The following is a 16,890-nucleotide window of genomic DNA, read 5'->3' as shown; positions in this document are numbered from 1 at the left end:
TTTCAATACTTTTATCAATTATTATGGTTTAGGACTTAGATAACATTTTAGCGGAGGTTGTGCAGGTTTTTATTGATATGAACCATTTGAATATACATATATAGAAATTACATCACAATAGGCAAAAATAACAGTGTAGGCACTGGCGGACTATTTGGGTTCAAAGGGTTAAAACGTCCCAGCTTCGATTGTCTAAACTCAGTAATAACTGTAACTGGGTGTTACTGACCTCTTTCAAGGCGTTCCACAGATCTTCATCTGTGTGTTCGTCAAAAGGGTCCAAGTTCTTCCTCATGGAGCCTGTAAACAGCACTGGGTCCTGGAGAACAAGAGACGCCACTCTAAAGATTAGTCACTGAATCCAAAAATAAATCCTAAAATAAGACAGGTGTGGTATTAAGAGTTTTTAAGATGACATGTTTTTGAGGGATTATGTCCTGGTGTATAATAAAGTTACTCTTGTAGGTGATGAAGTGTAAAGTACTACTCATGGAAAACACTACAGGAAATTTAAATATTAGTAAGTGGCCAAATTAAGTTTAAATATTTGTTTTCTACAATGGATGATCCACTTGGGACAATTTCACTAGTTTTTTCCCCCCATTTTTAAGAAGGGATTGATGGTAACAAATGACTTCTAAAAAAGGAAAACAATCCTGGATATCTGCAACTGACCATGTGCGGGCATCAGCAATTTAAGATTATTTAACAATGGCATTATAACTAATGATTAACTGCAGCCAGCTGTGTTCAGCCCAGCTATTTTCCCCCAAAAAAGACCCCGCAAGGCCAAACACAACACAGGTTATTTACAGCAGACTTAGAAATAAAGCTGATCAAACTCTGATCCTTTCTTCACTGAACTTACTGTGTTACTGCAGCACTGCTCTCCTTAATGACAGCCAGGCTCTACACTGCGAGCATTTAGCACCATGTGAGTGAAAATCACTGTACTGAGCGTCACTTTTACCTGTTAATGACAAACCTCGCCTAACGCAAGTCACATCAGTTGTTGCTAATTCATGCTAATTAGTCTGTTGCGTTAAAGTGTTGTCTGTACTCGTCAAAGATCACCTGTGAGGGACGAACCTCCACTCTGACGCCACCATACAGGACTGAGTGTTTTCCAACAGAGTGATACATCTCCTCTCTAGCTGATCATGTCACATCAATTTCAGGAGGCGTTTATTATCGTACCAATGTTAAAAGCATATCAACTCTATATTTTAAATCAGCATAGGCTTTATGTTTGTCCAAAATAACCCAGTTTGTAATAGTGGACAGTCTCTTTCTAATATGATATGCCAAAGCATCCTATTGTACAATTTGGTGGGGAAAGGTATTTCTTACAGAATTGTTACAGAACTATGCAAAACAGAACAAAGACCAATTTGTGAGGAGAGAATGAAAATACCAGTCGTTTTTTAGTTCAATCTGCCATTAATTTCCAGGCACTCACTCATAAAAGCTTTCTTCCTCCTGATCTAAAATGAGCTCATCACTGATGTCACTTTTAATACACAATAAATAGTGACCTGAGGAATGATGGACATCTTCTGGCGCAGGTCATGGAGGCCGATCTCAGAGGTCAAAACACCATCGATGTAGATCTTTCCCTGGGGCTCTGCCAGGCGGAAGAGAGCCGAGACCAGAGAGCTTTTCCCAGCGCCCGTCCTGCCCACAATACCAACCTGACACCCAGGGAAGAAGAAGCCAAGGTTTCATTCATCTGCTCAGCTTTAATGTGAAAATATCAGTATCTGGTGCTCTGAAGACGAAGATCTCAGACCTTCTCTTTGGGTCGGAACATTGCTTTCAGGTTCTGCAGCACCGGCGGTCCGTCAGCGCTGTAGGAGAAGCTGACCCGATCAAACGTCACCAGGCCTTTGCTGGGCCAGTCGGGAGGAGGACGCTTATTGGTTTCCCAGGGTGCTTCACTCTCCAGTTTAGTGTACTCCACCACTCTCTCCACTGACGTCATCTGAAGACAGTAGAGTTAGTTAAGTTTCCAATGCGGTCAAACCAAAACTCAGCACTGTATAGAAATGTGTGCATGCGTTGGGTGAAGGACTATCTTCTTTCAGTGAAAATTCTTTGTCAATGAATGTTACTAATTCATTTTGTGTGAGAAATTTTAAAGATGAACCTCAAATAACTAAATAAATCACATAAATCCTTCATGTATCAGCTAAGTATTTATCTGCTTAAGTTGTAAATAAAATCAAAAACTAAAGGAATATCTTACCATGTTCTCCACCTCTGCACTCTGCCTGACGCCCCACTGGAACATGCCCATCAGTGTGACCGAGTAGGTCAGAGCCAAACCAACAGAGCCAGCGTCCAGCTCTAACAGAACCAGGAATAAGACGTCTTTTACAATTCAAACACCTGAGATCCCACATAATCCCAAAACATATTATTCATGTCTACATTTAATCATTTCTGACATGGTGATATCTGAAAATATAGTCAACAGTACAAAGATTAAAAATCTTCTTTACGGTCTCTGAGCAGCAGGCAGCCAAATGTGGTGACGGCAACAAAGATGGAGCAGATGCCGTCGAGGCGGACGGCGAACCAGCGAGAGGTGGTCAGAAACAGGAACCAGGCCGCTGTTCAGGATGGGGAAATGTTAAAGACACTGGAGGGACACCAGCTCACAAAAGCTTCCTCTAGATAATTAGTGAATGTGAACATGCTGAGGAGAACCTGAGTGCAGGTCCTGAGCGGCGTCGAAGGTTTTTTGGAACCTCTCCTCTGCCCCAAAGGCTCGGATCGTCCACAGGCCCTGAAGAGACGACGACAGGTGGGAGAAGACTGGACTCCGAGCTGCAGGGCAGATGAAAAAGAGGGTGCACACGTATATTGGTTGTTGTGCCCAACATGCGTACTGTCCATGAAACTGATAAAGCACTGAAGCGCACACACTGTTGCATCATGGGACACTCACTGGTGGACTCGAGGCGCTTGATGTCTCTGGAGGTCTGCAGGAAGTAGCGACGTAGGTAGATGAAGAAGATGAGGAGGGGGAGCACAGGGATGAGGATCCAGGGGATCACTGACACCGATACAGCGATCACACCGAGAATCTGCAGGAACACCTGATTGGAGAGAATGCAAATAAAAAAAATAAAGTTCACATCTGAAATCCTGTTGTTTACCGTTCGATAATCACGTTAAATTAGGAATTTTAGCTGGTTAATTTGTTAATCAATGCTGCTTTAGGGTATGAACATCTGACCTGTAAGCTAAGCAATAGGAGACCGTAAGAACTAGAGACTGAAGTGACTCACTGTAACATATACATAAACACAGTAACAGTAAACAAACAGTCCAAGGGGTTTTCCAGATATTTGATATGCTCTAAGTTACTGTCTCTGTACTCCATTCATGAACCCCTTTTGTTCCTAAACATTAAAGACCTGCATCAGTGCATCTTTATCTACTCTATGTTTTTGTTACTGTTCGCAGATAATACTAGCTACGTTCACATGTTTCCACTTATTTCTGAGTCAAATTCTTAATGACATAACTTGAACAAATTGTTTTTAAAAGGTCAATAATTAAATTTCTTAATATTGCCATTTACAAGTTATTGTAAATCTAATTGTTTTTTCTTTTCTTTCTGCAAAAGTGGTTTGAGTGAAACTTTTAAAGCTTTGAAAGCTTACAGGCATAAGTAAGTAAGAGGATGACACAGTACTCAGATATATCCATGAGTGGCAGCAGTCATCTTATTTTAATAACCTTTATGCAGTGTTCTTCAACTTAAGATGACAGATTGAATGGCCACGTGGTTATTAGTATTCATCAACTCTCTAATGAGCTGCTGTAACACTGCTGGGAGGTCTCTCCTCACCTGAATGAAGTCTACAAACGTCCACGGCAAGTTGGAATCCAGCTGGCCAATGTCCTTTGAAAACCTGTTCAAGACTCTTCCTGATGTGAGACAGGAGAGAATACAGAGAATGTCATGCTGTGGGACATTTAGCTTTATAATTTATAACTGTGTAGAGAATCTTCTGATTGTAGTGAAATCAAAGTTAGTGTTAGTGATCCACCTCCACACAAAATTTAGTAAAGCTCCAATAATTCTTTCAGGAAGCGGATTATTGGATCAACCGGGCCGTCTAAATGCTTGCAAGTAGTTAGAACTCCCCAATTTTACAGTTAAGAGTTAAAATGGTAAGAAGTACTGTAATTTGATAAGGATTTGTACCTTCCAGCAAAGGGAAGATATTTCCTTGCAAGTGACTTTTCATATGCATTACCATTAGCCCCAAATACTATCAAAGAATGCTTATTAGCTAAATGTCATGTTTAAACTTTTGCTCACCAATAGGGTTGATGTCAAAGAAGCGCACGGGTGTTCTGAGTATGCTGTTGAACATGCGGTTGTGCAGGGCCTGTGCACACCTCACCAGCACGTTGAACAGGATCAAATTCCTGATAAAGCCGAAAGCAATGGTGGCTACAGTCAAACCTGTAAGCAGCAGAAGATTTTCCTTTACACCAGTGAAACAGCACACAGTAAGGACAGCGCAGGTGATGTGCTGAGCCAATGACAACATATGTTTTTAGATCACCTCCATAAACGCCCAGGTAGAAGTTTGTGTCTAACTCTTTGGTGACGTTTGATCCGTTTTGGATGATGGTGCTGTTCGTAGTCAGCTTCTCTTGCTCGTCAGCCCTGACCAGTCGAAATGTTACATAAAGAATGGAAAGTAATTATACAAAATACTAGAGATTAATGTTCAGTATATTGTTTTCTTTTCCGTGGTTTTTATTCTCACCAGTAAGCCAGCCACCAGTCCTGCATGATGTATGCTACCTGGAAGATCAAAAAGAAATTAGCAATAGGTTAGGCGTGGCGTCTTCTCTAGATGCTTACATTTACTCCTCATGTGCAGGATAGTAAAACTGACTGAGCTAACATGTAGAAAGTGAAACCGTGAAACCAACTTGGACTTTTCCTCATTCATTAGTACCCTCCCTTGTGCTTCTTGCCTACCTGAGCCAGAAGGTTGACCAGCATGACGACCAGCAGTAGCAAGATGCTAGCTCCAGCTCGCAGATATTTGACATACAGACTCACGCCGATGGTTCCCTGAGCGCGACTCTCCTCTGCTACCGTCTGCACCGCCTCTCCCTGTATGGACCGGATTAAATCACAGTTTAATAGCTTACAAACAACAATAACCATTTTAGCAAGACCAACTGACCTAAGGATGACATAAGAGTTTGTCGTCCTTCAACAACTTAGCAAAACCGGATAAATTGTATTAACTTCCAGTAAGATGATGTAACAGGGAAATAAAAGCATTCCTCAAGGATCAATGTGCTAAATTAAAACTTACACTTTACATCAAACCACTACACACATCAGCACTGCCCTCCTGTGGAGAAATGAGGGCATCACACTTCAATTCAACAGACATGATGGTCATCTTCTACCTGTGGCCTGTACTACGAAGCGAGGTAACTGGCTTATCCAGGTAACTTCAGTAATTTCATGACATCGGGTGTAACTTCCCAATTAACCCGTACAACGAAAGGTGGATAGGTGTTACCCGAGGTCTGTTGCCATGGCAATTTACGTTGCAGCTCTAAACTGCTCCGAGCAGGTTTTGTTCGTGGTTAGGTTACCCTGTTTATGTGGACTACACACCACACCTGTACTCAGTGTTAACGATGAGAAGTAGGCTATTATTACACACCACTTGATAAAATATGTTTAGATTTCATCCTGATTTTTTCCACTGCACTTACAGCTGAAATGAAGTTATTCTGAACACAACAGCATTACTTTCACACAGCGAGCCCTGCGGCCTCTGTGATTTTAGGGAAATCTAGGAAATCTTAATTAACGGGCCAGTTTCTGAGATGTAGCCCATCTGTAGGCTATAACTGAATTATCCTAAGTGTTTTCACACATTTACATAAGACTATTTTATGTGTCCAAAAAAATACAGAGCCAGTGTGGGGGGTTAATAAACCGAGGAAAAAAAATCCTAGATGAAAGTGTCAGGAACAAAAAGAAATTCCCTAAAATTAAAGTCACAAAAAATCCAAATCACTCTGGTGTTTTCTTTGCCCAATCCACGGCAAAGTCTCTAAGGCGCGTAATATAGTGATTGTTGGCTAAACTCATGAGTATTTCCTCATTGCTAAATCCGATTGTGAAGTCTAATATAACTTTCCACTGCATGCCTAATGCGCGGCAAAGGTGTGTGTATTTGTGTGTGTCATTTTTCAGCCTGTGATGTACAAACCGGCAACTGGTCTCCATCTTTGACCGAGTGCACAGAGGAGGTCTGTGAGAGCACAGAGTTCTGGGACAGGGTTCTGTCCCTGGTGTGGATGTCCTGAGGCGGTTGTTGTTGCTCCTCCTCGTCATCTTTCTTCAGCAGGGAGGTGAAGTCCACTCCAGACTGCTGCAGCTCTGTGTACGTCCCTTTTGCCACCATGTGACCCTGAAGCGTGCACACACACACACACACACACACAGTTAGCGTTTGTGTTTACACACCACTGCCAACACCTAAACTATATCGTCATCATTTATACACAAACGTTGACATGTTTATGGTTACAATGAAGATACACTTCATCATCGCAAGATGCGGGTGCTGACCCCTTGAAACACTAACAGTCTGATGTCCGGCTGGTGACCTGAGCACGATGTAATGTTCATTATGTTCTTGTGAGGAACAACATTTGGTCCGATTCTGCTACTCTACAAAAGCGTACCAGCAGAGTAGCTGACATTCTTAACTTTGTCCTAAGACCAACGTGATCTCTTGTGTGCAAAGTAGACAATTTGACCTCAGGGTGGTGCTAGAGGACAGCCCACACACTATTCAATAAAAGTGACATGACCATCCTGCCATTAGATTGGAATATTTCTTGTATGTAAGTGAAAAATCAGGAGGCCATCATGGCACAGTTTCTCTTAAAATCGAGAACAAATCCATACATCTGAATTTCGGTTATGCATGAGACCCATCGTGCTGAAGAGTAAAACTAATGTGCACTGCCAAGACGGATACGTTGTCCTTTGGGAGACTGTAAATAAATGTGGTCACATAGGGGTTATTTTGACCCTGTACAGTCACCAACCTCCTTGAGGACAACAATCTGGTCAGCCGCATTCAGGTACTGCAGCTGGTGAGTGACCAGGATACGGGGCTTGTTCCTCAGCAGGCCACAGATACACCTAAAACATGCAGATACAGTGAAGATTGTGTCAGATTTTTAGCATATGTTCATACTGTTAACATGCTGTTGGGGTTTATATCAAACAGATTTACTGTATCTGTGTGTGCCTTTCAATTCCTCATTATAGTGGTTATGTAACAGTCTGTGGGACTTTAGTATCCAAGGAGGAAGAATGTAACAGGAAGAGTGGGGCCCATTTCAATTGTCTTTGTGACACTAGCAGCACCGCACCTCTTCCTGGCTGAGGTCTAGTTGTGGCCTTTCAAACATTTATTTTTTTTAATCTTTGTCTGTTCTCCCCAACGTAGTCCAAATAACAACGTTACAACACCACTTAGATATCCATCACTAAGTGTAAACTTGAGGAGCCAGAACAGGAAAAAGCGATAAAGTAAATAAGCTACATTATGTAACAATGCAGATACATTTCCACCCCTCTTATTACGGGAACTTTCTCCTGCTGTGATCTGACGCTAAAGGCTTTCCGCTCCAGCTTTTAAGTGCTCTACTGGGGCGTGCTGACCAGAACACACCAGTGTTTTCCTGTTTGGTAGATCAAATAAATTCCCCGTGCTGTGGTTTAACAGCATGTCACACCTTAACTTGCTGCTCTAATTTGTGCATATGAGACCCGTGTAGATGTTTGGGTGGAATAAAACCACACAGACTTGACGGGTCACATACGGTGAGAAGAAGAGTTTATGCCTGAAACACTTTATGTAAACAGTAAAAATCACTCACTGGTCAAAAAGGTGTCTTCCGACCTCAGCGTCCACCGCACTTAAAGGATCGTCCAGGAGGTAGATGTCTGCATCCTGATAAACAGCCCTGACAAAACACACACACACACGTTTGTTAGCGTCTACTGACAGCATGAAGTAAGTGCTTCAGTCATTGTTTTCTTACTTGCTGCTTGTTAGTTGTCTTTGATATATCCTTACTTAACTTAAATATAACTATCACCAAGTCATGATCTCAGTTGTAATGTACTAACATGTTCTACAGATGTCTGTTTGAACTTGATTTTATAAAATATGAAAAATTTTGTTTGGACCAGTAGATTCTTGACCCACTTTCCCGACCAGGCCAGTGCCAAAAAACAATACTGTTGGACACTGAATTATGTCACACGTTCCTTAATTATTCATTCTTAAATATACAATCAAATCTATTAATAAACAACGTTTATGTTGTTTAACGTTTAAATTATTTTTTCATCAAAAAAAAACAAAAAAAAAACCTTTGTGGTCATCTTGATTTAAAAAATATAAAGGCAATGCAACTTTTTTTACAGAGCACATTTCATACACATGTGCAGTCCAATGTGCACAGATGACGAAGCAAGTCAGTGTCTATAACCCTTCAAAAGATTTGAGGGTCGATTTAAAAGTTGCCACGTTTGGGTTGCATCTAAGAGATTTTGGAAGTTTGTTCCAGGTGTAGGAAGAATAATATCTGGATGATGCTTCACCATCTTTTGTCTTAGGTCTATTAACAGTTAGTTGTAGGTTTCCAGACGACTTTAGGGTTCTTGATGGTTCAAAGGGAATAAGAAGATATAGGAGATATTTTGACCCCAAGCTATTTACCGAACAGAATGACTTGAGAGGGCCAAAGAAGTTAAGATAAGCTTTTCCAGGTCTGGTTTGGATGGTAGGTCTCTAATGCTTTAAAACATATTGAGGTCAACTCTGACCTCTATTGTGAGACTGACAAATTCTCAGCACTTACTGAAAAACTCTTAAGTTTGTCTTTATTACTTAAATACATAAAACAAAACAGGTTAATAATGTGCACTGGTTCTTACCTCGCCAAGTTGACACGCGCTTTCTGCCCCCCGCTGAGTGTGGCTCCTCTGTCCCCGATCAGTGTCAGGTCTCCATCTGGGAGCAGCTCCAGGTCCTGACAGCACAACATAATTCATTTAGAACTATTGAGAAAACAGAGGAGCGTTTACACTAAACTTGTATTATATATTTTAAAAAGGTATAAAATATTTGAAGCCTTAACTTCCGACTGGGAGGTCAAGATCAACAACACAGTGATGTTTCATTTTGACAGCAGACAATAGCGAGGTGACAGGGAATGAGCAGGGAGAAAAAAGGTAAATAAACCAAAACACGTCGCAACCACATGGTCCCAAACAGGCCACCAGGACGCCTCTCCAGAGTGATCTCTGAGGCTCCCTGCCCACTGCACCATTCAAGTGACAATAATATAAATTATATAATTCACATTACTGCTACCCAGCAGGAATTTTTTTAAAAGCTGACAGATATACAGTCTCAAAGCTTCTTAAGTATGTGTATTTTTTTGTTTTTCACATTGTTAAATCTGTGTAAACTGTTTTTCACAGTGTTAAATCTTTGGGTATTGAACTGTTGGCACAATAAAACAAGTCATCTGAAAATTTCCTATTGGGTTCTGAGAAATTTTTCTTATTTTAATCTGACTAATATAATTAAATTAATCCATTACTCAAAAGCTTATTTTGTCTAAATTAAATCCTTACACAAGCTGACAATAACTGAGACACATAAGTGCATATAGAAACGCTGAATGAGTCAGCACATTGCCAACATGCGTTTGCCATGTGACTGCATATAAAACAATGGCCCGGGTTTATGGTTTATAGATAAGTCACCCAATCAAAGACAATAAATGTGTTTGATCAGCGTCCGAGCACAACAATTTATTCTGTAGTGTTGATTTTAATTTGGACAATTTAGGTTGCCCAATTATAACTCACAGGACTCACAAGTAACTCATTGACCAGAAGCAGCTCTTCAGGCCGGGTTAGAGATACCAGTAGTTACACAATGCAATCCATAGTTCAACCTCTGGTGTTAAAACCAGTCAGAGACCTCAGAGAGCAGAGGCCGGCATCATTGGGCATCCACTATTTTAACCCCGGTCGGAGTAATTCTCCATGGCCCAAACAAAGCAGGGAACGAACTGAGCTCAAACTGACATGCATGGGTGGGTTTCATGATTGATGAGGGTGTCATGATTGATGACCAGCTGTCCTTTTCAGACCATGTTGCTGCCGTCTCTCAGTCGTGCTGCTTTGTTCTATACAACATTAGAAAAATCAGGCCCTACCTCACTCAGTATGCCACCCAGCTTCTGGTACAAACCATGGTTATCTCTTGACTATTACAATGCTGTCCTAGCAGGTCTTCCAGCTTGTGCAGTGAAACCCCTACAAATGGTTCAGAGCGCAGCAGAGCGTCTGGTTTTTGATCAGCCCAAAAGGACTCATGTCACTCCATTACTCAGTGACCTCCACTGGCTACCCATGGCCTCCCAAATCAAATTCAAGTCACTAACGCTCGCATACAGAGTGACTACTGGGTCTGGACCCATCTACCTAAACTCCATAATACAAGCTTACGTTCCTTCTCGGCCACTGCGCTCCTCCAACCAACGCCGCCTGGCTCTGCCATCCCTTCACACAAAGCAATCTCAGTCCCGGCTGTCAGTCTCATCTGTGACACCACGATGGTAGAATGAGCTACCACACGCCATCAGCGCAGGGACGTCCCTCTCTAACTTCAAGAAGCTCTTAAACTCATCTCTTCTGAGAACACCTCTAACCCCTAACATGCACTTCCTTTGCTCTTCTTCTTCAATCCCCTTACAATGTCTTGTATTGATTGCACTTGTGCATTTCATTAACTCTTACTTCTTTCCCTAGGTATTTACCCCATTGATGCCATACGTGCTAAAAGTTCTTCCTAGTATTTATTGCTGCTCTTACTAGTATTTATTGTCACTTCTAGATCTCTTACTGTATTGATGCTTTATTGACGCTTGTATGTTATTCCTCAAATGTAAATCACTCTTGATAAAAGCGTCTGCCAAATGAGTAAATGCATTGCATGGCTGGGAAAAAAAAAAATGAGTGACCACTGAGAGCATACTAACATTTTAAACCAGAAAGTAGCACCACCCACAACAGTCTTCAGTCAAGCCTCTGTTGCGGAGTCCCTTTATCACGCTGCCATTCAAATACAGTCAGGCTTCAGGCAGAAAGATAAAGCTGCTGCCTGAGAATCATTTTTGTCACGACGCTGCTGTCAATGGCTGAGGAAAGAATGAATAGCACAGCACCTAGTCAGCTTGTTTTTAGAGCTATTGTGACGTGACATGCACCGGCTGCTGCTGTGCTTGAACTGGCAAACCAGCAGCTGGTTGGAGAAATCTCACAGACCGATAGCCTCGGCTTATATATCAGCTAATATCCATAAATCGTCTTCAAGCCCCTGAAAACTTGGTTCAAAATCATAAAAAATGTTTAACATTAATCGCAATGTAAATGTAATGTACTTGTAAATTACATAACTGTCTTAAAACATCTCACATAACTGTCATTAAGTGGGTAAATGATCATGCCATCATAAGAATATAAATAAAAAAGGTACAAGGTCAATTTAATAGTCATATTACAACAGAGTTATAAAATTAATTGCAGTTTAGTCTGGAATATCTGGAAATATCAGATCTGGGGGATAAATCGGAATTGAGCATTAAGCCCTTCAGTGTGAACGCGAACTGGAAAAGATGTGACTTGGGACGTTCACACAGTTTTGGATTGCCAGATTTGGTCACTTTGGCCTGCAGTCTGAATGCAGTCTAAGACCAGACTGCTGGGTGTCACCTATGTGTCTTTCAGACAGTATCCTGCTGCCAGCTGTTCTCTATCTAACATAATCCTGGACTCAGAAACCAACACAGTCCCCATCTGCCCATGAACACCTGTTTAATTTATTCATGCACTGCACTGGTACACCTGATCCACATGACTTTAACAGACTGGGCAACGTGTCAATAATTATCATGACCATACTATCCTGCTTACTATTAACAGCAATACTGCAAACATGTCATAAAGCTGGGTTAGTGGGTTAGCCTGCTAACTTTGGGATTAATCCTGTTTTATCAATCTCATAGAGACAGCATAAAGAACACTATTATTACCCAATGATTGATAAGGCCAGAATTAACAGTCTGTTGATAACAAGCTTTGTGAGACCAGTTATCCACGATTGCCACCGTTAGGTTTAGAGAGAATAAGGTCACAGTGTGTTGCCTGTCCTGTTTTCTACATGTAATGAGTTAAACCTTTAAAACTAAACTGTAATGTGTACTAGATGTACTTCAATTGCTCACCCTCTTTAGAGCGCAGGCTTTAAGGACTCTCTCATACTTCTGGGGGTTGTGCTCTTTCCCAAATAAGATGTTACTGCGGATGGTTCCAGGGAACACCCAGGGCTGCTGGGAGGCATAGGTCAGCTGACCTTTGGACTTCAGCACCCCTTTTTCATTAGGCAGCTCTCCCAGGATGGAACTCAATAGCGATGACTGGATGGACATGCAGACACAACAAAAGGTAAGACATGAGGTGGAGGAAAACGTAAACAAACTATAGGAGTTTTAGGACCGAAGGAACTTTTTTATAGTTCTTTCAGTTGGAGGACCGCCCGTGAAATGATGACAGATAACTGACCTTTCCAGCTCCCACTGGTCCAATTACAGCCAACAGCTGATGGGAGTTCAGTGTGAAGGAGACGTTCTGCAGAGACGGTGCATCCAGACTCTGCAGGAGGCACAAAACATTTTTAAACATTAAAATATGGCCTCAGAAATCATGCAACAACGTCTGAAAGACTTTATTTCCCCCTTAATAACACAGCTGCACAGTGCACATAGCTTAAAGTAATCTAAATTTAGAATAGTAACCTACCTGAACGGTACACGTATTTATACTGTATATTGTTTTTATACTTATTTTTCATAACTCAATCTTGCATACCTTTTTGACTTGACATACCTTTTTATATTTTTGCACATTGCACTACAAGTTTGTACCTTGTTTTGTACCTTGTGTGTTTACCTATCTTATGTGTAGTCTGAATGTTTGCTTCACGCCCCCTGAACAGGGGACCAAGAGAATGCAATGTACTGTGCTGCACAGTTAACAGATGTGTGGCAATAAAGTCTGTCTTATCTCTCCTCTCTACTATGGGGCTCTGCATAAGAATTTATAGCTTACATCATAGCTTCCACTTAAAGGGTTCCTTTATATTTTGGACGGGCCTATTAGTGTTTTGACACTACAGAGCTGTGAACGAAATAGCAAATCTGACAGCTGACATTTCCAGAGCATACAGTAAACAAAAGGGTCCAACACTGATCTGTTTTTTTATACAAAATAAAAAAAATTAACTCTTGATAATGCACTGCCCTTAAGTATGCATAACTGTCTTAAACATTCACTCTCTTCACAGTGGTCGTGAAGGGGAAATTAGCTTTAGAGACCAAAACTGTTTCTGGTACCAGGTTGTAAACATGTTTATTTGGGTGTAAAGTTGGGCATTTTAACAGGTTGGTCTAACAGGTTTGAAGATAGTCTCAAGTGGCCATTCCATGAACTGAAGAACTGTAGCGGTAAGTATGTGACTGATAAGACAGCAGGTCATCTAATATTCTGTACTTTTACACCTGTTTTTTTTTTAATGACCAATAAGATAGGAATATATGTATTAATAACATACATTACATGTGTATGTCATTTTGCACTGTACTAGCAGTCTGTGGGAGTTCTACATATTGCTAATGTCCCATGAGCGTGGTAGAATGTTTCTAGATTGGTTTAATCTTGTGAATTGTGTAGTATGTAGCGGACACAAGGTATCTGACCTTGTCCCAGTAGCAGGTCAAGTCCTGGATCTCCACTAAGGCATCCTTTTTTTCATCCTGTGGTAGTGCAGTGCTGCTTTTTGTGATCTCATCTAGCAACAGGAACTCCTTAATCATAAAAAACAGAAACAATAGAGTCAGTGCCAAGCAGCCATAACAGCGAAATCATTTCCACTATTGTATCTACAAGTATTACATAAGGTGCACACATGAATGGTCGAGGTATGTCTTTAGATTCAAATAAATTTCATTTTTAAGGCGCCCATTCAGAAGTTGTCATTGCTTTTTTCATAGCGCAGGTTTAGACTGTATTTTGCTGTATAGACTGCATTTTGGTGCAGTAGTCAAGTAAACTGACAGTTTAGCAGGTTTAAAATGACATTTCAAGTAAACCATATCTTTATGACAAAAGAAAAAAGGAGGGGGGTGGTGGCTTTACAAAGCTGGGCCTTCAAGATGATGTCATGGGAGAACAGCAGTGCTGGGATTAAATTGTTGGAGATTAGCACTATGATAACAAAAGAACAGGATACAACACTCACACTGTAGCTTTTTATTTACTTTTATATGCTGTCATTTAAAGCAAGACCAGGGAAGACTTTGCTAACTGAAGACTAGTATAGAAAAATAATATTTGTATATTTTGTTGGGATTTAAGATGATGTGAGAGGAGGGCTGAACCAGAGATGAGTGTGAATAATGTGCAAGGAAGCTTCTGCAGTCTGATCTGCACAGGATCACACACCAGAGAGAAGCACTGCCCCATTCTGCAGAAGCAAGTCTGTCTGTAAACTGCAAGGAGGAGGAATTATTTCCAGGGGAGACAATGACCATAAAACATGCACTAAAGCTGTGCCAGGAGTATCTCAAGTCCAACTATGGGCCAGGTCTGCTCACTGGCATTTTTCTCCCACATCAGACATTTAATAGCAACAACAGCATGCCTTTTATATTGACACCTTAGCAAAAACTGCTATTTTATAAATACAATTTGACAAAATAAATCAACAAAATGTGCATTTTAAGGAACAGGCATTTGCATCCAAGCACTGCACCTGAATCCTGCGGATGCTGACGCGGGTCTCAAACAGCTTCTCGATGGCACTGGGGAAGAAGAGTGTGACGGTGAGCCGCACGGCACTGTACAGCGACACCGTCACAAACACACGGCTGGCTGAGATGGTGTTTCCCAGAAGGACGTAGAGGGTGAAGGTGACAAAGACAATGATCTTGCTGGCGCAGAAGAAGGAGGCCATGTTGAGACCTCGTAGGTAGGAGCTCTTCATGATCTTGGAGATCTCCTTCCTAAGACGACAAAGCGGTTCCATCAATCAATGACCTAAAGCTTCATTTTTAGGGAGAATCATTCACATCATGAAATTTCCTAATGAAGGGGTGAATGGTTGAGTCTAAAATGCCTTTATTAGAAGCACATGAATCTACTCAGAATTTGGCTTTAATCTTTGAATTGCACTCTTAATCCAGATCACATCAGTTAGTGAAAATGTTGGTCTTTGGCAGAGGAGGACTTTAATACCTACAGCCCTGGCAAACCTATCCTGGCCAGAGAACAAGATTAAGTTTGTCTAAATTCTGACCAAATCCAGACCAGTTCACATCAAATAAGTCTCATGATCATTCACCATATCACCACCATGGGGGTAAGCCTGTGGCACAGAACTTTAAAATGGTCCGACAGATAGATAAAAAAGATACAGGAAACGTCATTTAGAGTGTCTCTTCCATATCTACATATATATCAAACAGGATGTACTTGTTAATATCACAGGAGTTTATTTACATCAAGTCCAGACCCCAGGGTGATATGGGTGTTTAAATTAGATGAATAAAATCAAGAGGGCCACGGAAATAAAGACATGTGGTATGGCAACACACAAAAGGATAACAGTAACAGAGGAATCTCACATTCATAAACTGCAGGCTATATTTGACCAAGATGAACCAGTGACCACAGAGCAGCTTCACAGAGCTAAAGCCAACAGGAAAACCTAATGGAAAGTCGTCTCTGCTGAACGCTGACGGAGTATCAGTACAACTGAGGAATGAGACTGGCTAATGCCTCACACACACACACACACACACACGTCAAATCGATTCAACGACCCAGTGACTACCATCACTAATGTCCTTCTGAAATCAGAACTAGTTGCAAATATCCTTTTTCCTCACCTGGATTACCTGTAACAGAAGTCATCGTCTTTCAACACTGTTAATCACATCGTAACGAATACATCCATTTGAGAGAAGAGGGTGTGCTCTAAAACCTGACCAGCACAATGCCAGCTGGGTGTGGTTTCCACTCTTAATCCAATACGGCACACAAAACAGCACATAAACAATACCGTATTGTTTAATAGTCAGTATTGCGCCTGAATCCAACTGGCAAATTGTCCTGTACTCACTGTGCCACCAACTGAAAGCTGTACAAACATGACATTAAAAAGTTAAACACAGCATCTCCAGCACCAGTTTCTGTTTATCAGCTCATTCAACGTAATATCTGCTCCCTGCATATCATTTCTGCAGGTTTCCGCACCGTTCACCATGTAAACCATCACGCCAGCATGGAGCGCAGTCATTGCCCGCTCCCCCCTTTTTTTAAAACCCAGTGTCCAAACAAGTAAAAAAAATTAACACAGGAGCAATTTACAGCAACTAATGGCATTTTTAAGAGCTGATGGCAATTGTGTTTTATATAGCACCAGTTCATAACATAAGTTATCTCATTGCACTTTTCATATAGAGCAGGTCTAATACTCTTTGTAATATTATTTACAGAGACCCAATAATCCACACCATGAGCAAGCACTTGGCGAGAAACACTATTACCTATTTAGATCCAAATATTTTAATCTGATTTTGAGTTTTCTGTACCTTTAGTTTAAGATAGAGTGTAAAACTGTGTGGAGGCTAGTTCAATTTAGTAATCTGCACGACAAGCCTCTAAAT

At 41.1% G+C, this 16,890-nt stretch overlaps 1 protein-coding gene across 1 annotated transcript in view; it reads right to left on the bottom strand.

The window, feature by feature from the left end:
• abcc4 (ATP-binding cassette, sub-family C (CFTR/MRP), member 4) overlaps positions 1-16,890 on the bottom strand; it is a 38,909-nt gene that overhangs the window by 5,202 nt on the left and 16,817 nt on the right. Inside the window, exons 8-27 of the mRNA XM_046054035.1 lie at positions 14,976-15,225; positions 13,921-14,028; positions 12,728-12,817; positions 12,391-12,582; positions 9,026-9,120; positions 7,960-8,046; positions 7,120-7,216; positions 6,273-6,473; positions 5,012-5,149; positions 4,794-4,831; positions 4,587-4,690; positions 4,337-4,483; positions 3,860-3,939; positions 2,951-3,101; positions 2,710-2,829; positions 2,502-2,612; positions 2,246-2,346; positions 1,790-1,981; positions 1,536-1,691; positions 230-319 (exon numbers count right to left, since the gene is read on the bottom strand). Coding sequence (XP_045909991.1) covers positions 230-319; positions 1,536-1,691; positions 1,790-1,981; positions 2,246-2,346; positions 2,502-2,612; positions 2,710-2,829; positions 2,951-3,101; positions 3,860-3,939; positions 4,337-4,483; positions 4,587-4,690; positions 4,794-4,831; positions 5,012-5,149; positions 6,273-6,473; positions 7,120-7,216; positions 7,960-8,046; positions 9,026-9,120; positions 12,391-12,582; positions 12,728-12,817; positions 13,921-14,028; positions 14,976-15,225 — 2,548 coding nt within the window. The remainder of the gene's footprint in view (positions 1-229; positions 320-1,535; positions 1,692-1,789; positions 1,982-2,245; positions 2,347-2,501; positions 2,613-2,709; positions 2,830-2,950; positions 3,102-3,859; positions 3,940-4,336; positions 4,484-4,586; positions 4,691-4,793; positions 4,832-5,011; positions 5,150-6,272; positions 6,474-7,119; positions 7,217-7,959; positions 8,047-9,025; positions 9,121-12,390; positions 12,583-12,727; positions 12,818-13,920; positions 14,029-14,975; positions 15,226-16,890) is intronic.

Source organism: Micropterus dolomieu, linkage group LG01 (genome assembly GCF_021292245.1).
Source record: "Micropterus dolomieu isolate WLL.071019.BEF.003 ecotype Adirondacks linkage group LG01, ASM2129224v1, whole genome shotgun sequence".
Lineage (NCBI taxonomy): Eukaryota > Metazoa > Chordata > Actinopteri > Centrarchiformes > Centrarchidae > Micropterus > Micropterus dolomieu.
The sequence above is the reverse complement of the archived record's forward strand: the minus strand, read 5'-3'. Positions and strand labels throughout refer to the sequence as shown.